This window comes from Lampris incognitus, chromosome 1, assembly GCF_029633865.1.
Source record: "Lampris incognitus isolate fLamInc1 chromosome 1, fLamInc1.hap2, whole genome shotgun sequence".
NCBI classification, from domain to species: domain Eukaryota; kingdom Metazoa; phylum Chordata; class Actinopteri; order Lampriformes; family Lampridae; genus Lampris; species Lampris incognitus.
The window spans coordinates 122,337,726-122,344,771 of record NC_079211.1 but is presented as its reverse complement, the minus strand read 5'-3'; the positions used below and the strand labels follow the sequence as shown (position 1 = coordinate 122,344,771).

At 45.5% G+C, this 7,046-nt stretch overlaps 1 protein-coding gene across 1 annotated transcript; it reads left to right on the top strand.

The window, feature by feature from the left end:
• Positions 1–786: 786 nt before the first annotated feature.
• On the top strand, positions 787–4,182 carry LOC130112037 (uncharacterized protein K02A2.6-like; the record flags this gene model as incomplete). Its single annotated transcript, XM_056279343.1, has 2 exons — positions 787–1,008; positions 2,155–4,182. Coding segments are annotated over exons 1-2 (2,250 nt in total), but the record flags the coding sequence as incomplete, so codon positions are not given.
• Between the last annotated feature and the right edge of the window lie 2,864 nt (positions 4,183–7,046).

The following is a 7,046-nucleotide window of genomic DNA, read 5'->3' as shown; positions in this document are numbered from 1 at the left end:
ATGCAATGAGGGGCCTCTTTGCAGCGTGGGGGCTCCCCCAAGTGGTCGTTTCAGATAATGCCCCACAGCTAGTGTCAAGGGAGTTTGAAACCTTCTTAGAACAAAATGGTGTCAAACGCATCAAGTCCGCTCCTTACAATCCAGCTTCCAATGGACAGGCAGAAAGGTTGGTCCAGACTTTTAAACAGTCTTTAGAGAAGCAGAAGGAATATGGGTATCCAATGCAACAGTGCATTGATAGTTTTTTGTTTAGTTATAGGAACACTCCATCAACAACCACAGGGAAAACCCCAGCTGAGCTCTTTCTGAAAAGACAGGTTCGAACCAGGTTGTCGCTGATAAAGCCAAAATTCTCAGCACAGATGCAAGAGAAACACACAAAGGTTACAGGCAGTCCTAGAACCCTCCAGCCCAATCAGAAGGTGAAGGTTAGGGATTTTCGGGGAGGGTGTTATGTATGGATGAGGCTATTCTACCAGTGACCACTAGGTGGCACCTGTATTCTATATTGCTGTTGTCTGGGTTGTAACCAACAGAAGAAGAGTTCCTAGTAAAGCATGGAAATGAACAGCCGTGTGTGCGTTGTGGTCCCTGCATCGTGTGTGAAATTGTTTACACCATAGTGTTATTAGCCAGCTACATAATATAAATTGGCGACGAGATGTGGAGTAGAAACTTTTAGGCACCAAAGTAGCCGTGAAAAGGGAAGTTTTCTACTTGTTTGGACGAAGTCATCCACGCAGTTGTAGCGGAGAAGAAAGGGAAAGGGAACCAGAAGGACGCATCATGGCGGGAATTATTGGCGGTATGGAACCATTTGAGGAATCCGGTAAACAATGGGCAACGTATATTGAACGTTTTGAGAATTATATCCTGGCTAATGAGATCAGGGATGCTAAGAAGGTGCCGGTTCTATTGAGTGTGATAGGGCCAAAGACCTACGGATTATTGCGCAGTCTGATTGCTCCAGATAAGCCTGGGGAGAAGACGTATTATGACGTTGTAAAGGTGTTGAAAGGACATTTCGCCCCCAAACCGATAGTGATAGCAGAGAGATTCCGTTTCCACAAGAGGAATCAGGAGGACGGTGAGTCGGTGGCTCAGTATGTTGCTGTGCTTAAAGGACTTTCCGAGCATTGTGAGTTTGGTGGCTACTTAGAGGATGCACTACGGGACAGGTTTGTTTGTGGACTGAAAAGTGAAACGGTTCAGAAGCGCCTGTTGACCGAGGACAATTTGACCTTTCGGAAAGCGGTCACTTATGCAGTTTCAGCAGAAACAGTGGCGCGTGACGCACAACAGTTGAGCGGCTCGTTAAAGGTAAATGCCGTTCTCTCTCAAACATCCCATGCCAAATGCAGGCGGTGTGGAAAGACAAATCATAGTGGTGATAACTGTTGGTATAAAGATAGAGACTGCCATCAATGCGGCAGGAAAGGCCACATTGGTCGCATGTGTAAAAGTAAACCCAAGAATGACTATGGCAGAGAGAGGAAATACAGAGAAGGGAAACCGGAGTTTAAAGGCAAAAGCAACACATCCAAACACAGTGGGAGAGACAAGAAGAAGAAAGTGCATTGTGTGGAGGCCAGTGACAATGAAAGTACAAGTGAAGGGACTAAATCTGACAATGATAACAAATTGCCATGTTATGCACTGTTTCGTAAGGGTAAATATTCACGTATATCTGTGTTACCTGAAATAAATGGTAAGAAAATTGAAATGGAATTAGACACAGGGGCTGCTGTATCTTTAATTTCATGGGAACAGTATAAAAGTACAATGAAAAAGGTGCCATTGCAGCCTACTGATGTAGTCCTTAGGACGTATACAGGTGAACCTTTGTTACCAGACGGGGTTATTAATGTGAAAGTAAACCTGAATAAGCAAACAGCTGAGTTACCATTGTATGTTGTAAAAGTGAATGCAGCTCCACTATTTGGTAGAGAGTGGCTGAGAGCTATTAAGCTTAACTGGAAAGACTTAAAAACTGTGTATGGTGTACAACTTGAAAAGAAAGACAGTTTAGATGCTGTACTAAAGCAGCATTCTGCTGTGTTCTCGGATGGGTTGGGTTCAATGAAAGACATTAAGGCGAGAGTGACTCTTAAACCTGATAGCATACCCAAATTCTGCCCACCATGTAATGTGCCCTATGCTCTGAGATCCAAAGTAGAGGCTGAACTGACCCGCCTCACTGACCTTGGCGTGATCTCACCAGTGGAGCATAGTGACTGGGCCACACCCGTAGTTCCTGTCAACAAGAAGGATGGCACGGTGAGACTTTGTGGTGATTTCAAAGTCACCCTCAACCAAGCACTCTGTGTGGACAAGTATCCTATTCCACGCATTGAGGATCTCTTTGCATCGCTAGCTGGAGGTCAACGCTTCAGTAAACTGGACTTGTCAAATGCATACCTACAGATGGAAGTAGTGGAGGAGTCGAGGAAGCTACTGACTATTTCCACACAAAAAGGACTTTTCTGCTACAACCGCTTGCCCTTCGGTATTTCGTCGGCACCAGCGTTGTTCCAGAAGGCTATGGATCAAGTGCTCGTTGGATTGCCATTCACGCACTGTTATCTCGATGACATTCTGGTTAGTGGGCCAGATGAAGAGACCCACCTGAAAGCCCTGGACGACGTTCTCACGAGACTGGAGGAGTATGGTCTCCATGTCAAAAAGGATAAGTGCATGTTTTTCCAGGAGTCAGTAGAGTATCTAGGTCATATCATCGATGCTGCCGGGCTCCACAAGTCGCCAGAGAAGGAACGCGCTGTTGTGGAGGCACCGGCACCCACCAACGTTAACCAACTACGCTCGCTCCTCGGAATGATAAACTACTATGGACGTTTCATCCCGGACCTGGCAACCATCCTGCAACCACTTAATGCACTGCTGCACAAAGGGAAGAAATGGCAGTGGACTACAGCTTGTGAGGCAGCGTTCCGAAAAGTGAAAGAGCTCATGGTATCTCAGAAGGTGCTAACCCACTACAACCCTGAGCTGCCCCTCCGTCTAGCCTGTGACGCTTCGCCCTATGGGGTAGGGGCTGTACTCTCTCACGTCATGCCTGATGGTGTAGAGAAACCTATCGCTTATGCGTCAAGAACACTCAGCAAAGCAGAGCAGAACTACGCCCAGATTGAGCGAGAGGCGCTGGGGATAGTCTTTGGCATACGTAAGTTTCACCAGTATCTCTATGGTAACAAGTTCACTCTACTCACAGACCATCGCCCACTGACCTCCATTCTCAGTCCAGTGAGGAGTACGCCGTTGATGGCTGCAGCCCGCATGCAGCGCTGGGCGCTCCTCTTGTCAGCGCATGATTACACTATAGAGTATCGTAAGGCTTCAGCACATACTAATGCAGATGGACTGTCAAGGTTGCCACTTCCGGACACTCACGATGACAAGATAGACACCGTAGATGTGTTTTACATGTCACAGTTAGACACACTACCAATCAGTACCACTGATATCCGAAACAACACTAGATCTGACCCTACACTGTCTCGCGTACTAGAGATGGTCACTACTGGACATTTTCCAAACACGAAAAACACAGATACTGAACTGTCTGTTTTCCTGACTCGTCAAAATGACCTCACAATCCAACAGGGATGCCTCATGTGGGGCACACGAGTGGTAGTGCCACCCAAGCTACGGCCCCGGGTGCTCAACAAGCTACATACAGCACACCCAGGGGTAGTGAGGATGAAAAGCTTGGCACAGTCGTATGTCTGGTGGCCAGGTATTGACTCTCAGATCGAGCTCCAGGCCAATTCCTGCCACTCATGCCAGCGTAGTCAGAGAGAACCGAGTCTTGCCCCTCTACATCCATGGATGTGGCCTTCCAGTCCTTGGGAAAGGATTCACGTGGACTTTGCTGGTCCATTTGAAGGACACATGTATCTTGTGGTAGTAGATGCTCATTCTAAATGGCCCGAGGTGCAAATCATGGATAGCACCACAGCAAGCAAGACCATCACAGTACTGAGGGGCCTTTTCAGTCGCCACGGCCTTCCTCACATTCTCGTAAGCGACAATGGACTCCAGTTCTGTTCTGAGGAATTCGCCACATTCCTGAAAGCCAATGGAGTCAAGCACATTCGCTCAGCGCCGTATCACCCTGCTACGAACGGCCTGGCCGAGCGCTTTGTACAGACTTTCAAACACGCCCTCAAATCCTCCAGGGGCGCCGCACCAGTGCAACAGCGGCTCGACACATTCCTGTTGACGTATTGCAACACCCCGCACGCCACGACAAAGGAACCGCCGTCTATGCTGTTCACAAGGCGCATGCTACGCACGTGACTGGACTTTCTCAAACCCAGTGTGGCTGGGGTTGTTCATCGCTCTCAAGACTCACAGCAGCAACGCCGTCAACAACACTCCAAGGCTAGACACTTTGCAGTCAGTGAGTCTGTCCTTGTTCGTGATTACCGGAAGAGGGAGGAAAAGTGGACACAAGGAGTTATAATGACTCAAACGGGACCAGTGTCATACGAGGTCAAGGTGGGAGCACAGGGAGTGTGGAAACGCCATGTGGATCAGATGTTGACTCAAACAGAGCAGGCACACGCGGACGCTGCCAGCTCTGCAGTCCACCTTCCTACCAGCTTCCCTATGTCACCTCAACATAGTGCTGGTGGTACTACACGTCACCTCGGTACCCCTGCATCTCACACTGATGAGAACACTAATCCAGTTCCAGTGGCTATCGACCCCACGGAGACACCTCACTCCAGTGAACCAGCTGGTGCTGGACCTACTAAGATAGCGGAGACTGTTAGACACTCGCGCTATCTGGTGAGACATACTAAACCACCTGCACGTTACTCTGCTGAGTAAACACATTGATAATGTGGTAAAGAGACTGAGACTTCTCAGTATAAAAATATTGGGAAACAAATACGGGGTCTGAATGTATACCGGAAAATAACATTGTTTTGAATGTACTTTTGGGAAGTAACATTACGCCTTTGTCACTTAATCTTTGTTCCGAGAAGTGATTTTTGCATTGTTGATGTACAACATATTTTAGTTGGGAGGAGATGTTATGTATGGATGAGGCTATTCTACCAGTGACCACTAGGTGGCACCTGTATTCTATATTGCTGTTGTCTGGGTTGTAACCAACAGAAGAAGAGTTCCTAGTAAAGCATGGAAATGAACAGCCGTGTGTGCGTTGTGGTCCCTACATCGTGTGTGAAATTGTTTACACCATAGTGTTATTAGCCAGCTACATAATAGAGGGGATGGGAAGAAATGGAAACCAGGGGTGATAGAGCGAGCTCTAGGACCAGTGACTTACTTAGTCAAGGTAGAGGGGCAAACCCCCAAGAAACACATTGACCAGTTGATCACAGATAAGACCACAGACAACACAGGAGACCCAGAATTTGACATTGCAGAACATGTGTTTGTCAGGGCTCCAGAAACAGAGGTGGTACCCAGTGGTGAACTGGAAAGAGATGAAGCATCTGCCGCTACGGAAGCACCACGCACCAGACCACAGCGAAACAGGCGAGCACCTGATAGGTTAACTTTATAATCTGCTTAGGAGAAACATTGATTGTAAACAACTGTTCATTTAGTGTTGACTGTAATAGGAAAAAGAATGTCACTGCTGTGGGTGGAAAACGGTTTTTATTTTTTTTGTGGTTGTTCAGATGAAAATATGAGAGGTCTAAAGTTTCTGGGGAGAAATGTGGTGTATTGATAAATGGTCTATCATTCACTGTGGATACGGAACTACTTATTGTTTACATGTTGTTGACCAGATGTAACCCCGCCCAGAAAGGATATAAATATTGGGTGCAAAAGCGCCAAAACTCAGAACTGCGCTCTCCAATGCCTTGACAGTCAGGTGGACATGTACAGCCAAGAGATATGAATAAAAGCTCCTTTACATAAAGTCATCTCCGGGTACTTTGTCCATAAGAACACAACACTTGACTAAGTGGATTATTTTGCTAGCACTATCCCTATCGTTGAGTGTTTCTTTTAACAAAGTTAACAAGCCTGTTTCATGCCATAAGCAATCATCAGCTGTCAATAAGCTTTATTGAAAGCTGATGATTGCTTATGGCATGAAACAGGTTTGTGCTGTCTCATAAAGAATTTAGTTGACTCACTGGATTATTTTGCTCGTTATTTGTTGAGCACTTTCTCTGCTGTTGAGTGTTTCTTTTAACAAAGTTTATATATATATATATATATATATATATATATATATATATATACAGTTAAGGTCAAAATTATTAGCCCCCAAGGAACTATGGAACATTTCCCTAAAATTCTGCCCAATGTTTGCATCATTCATAAAACTTTACATAGTAAAACATTCATCAATGTTAAGGCCCCTATTTGGTATATTTTAGAATGTAAAATAAATCTTCAGGTTTGCTTTATACCAAATGTAGTGAAAATTGAGGTGGTCAAAATTAGCCCCCATGTGATTTCTTGCTTTCAAAACACACCTGACCAATCAGTCAGCTTTCAAACCACACCTGAGCAATCAATCAGCATTGAACTTTACTTAAGGGACTCCAATGAACAGGGCTAGTGGCACTTGAACACTTGATTGAGAAGGACTATTAAATTCTTTGTAAGAAGTAATTTCATCATGCCAAAAAGTAAAGAAATCAGTTTGGAACTCAGAAGATAGTGGATGCTCATCTTAAGGGGGAAGGCTATACTGCCATTTCCAAGCATTTCACAGTGTCAAGAACAGCAGTTGTACGTTGCATCATTGCAAAGCACAAGGAGACAAATTCTGTTAGAAACAAACCTGGGTGTGGTAGAAAGTGCAAGATTTCAAAAACTTTGGAGAGGAAAATAGTCAGAGATGTCAACAACAATCCCCAGATCTCTGCCAAGATGATTGTTGCTAAACTGAACTCTTCTGGACTTGATATTTCAAGGAAGACTGTTGTGAGGGCTCTTCATCATGGTGGGCTTCAAGGTCATCATCCAAGAAAAACTCCATTGCTCACACAGCGGCACATCAGAGCCAGACTGAAGTTTGCCTGTGAACATTT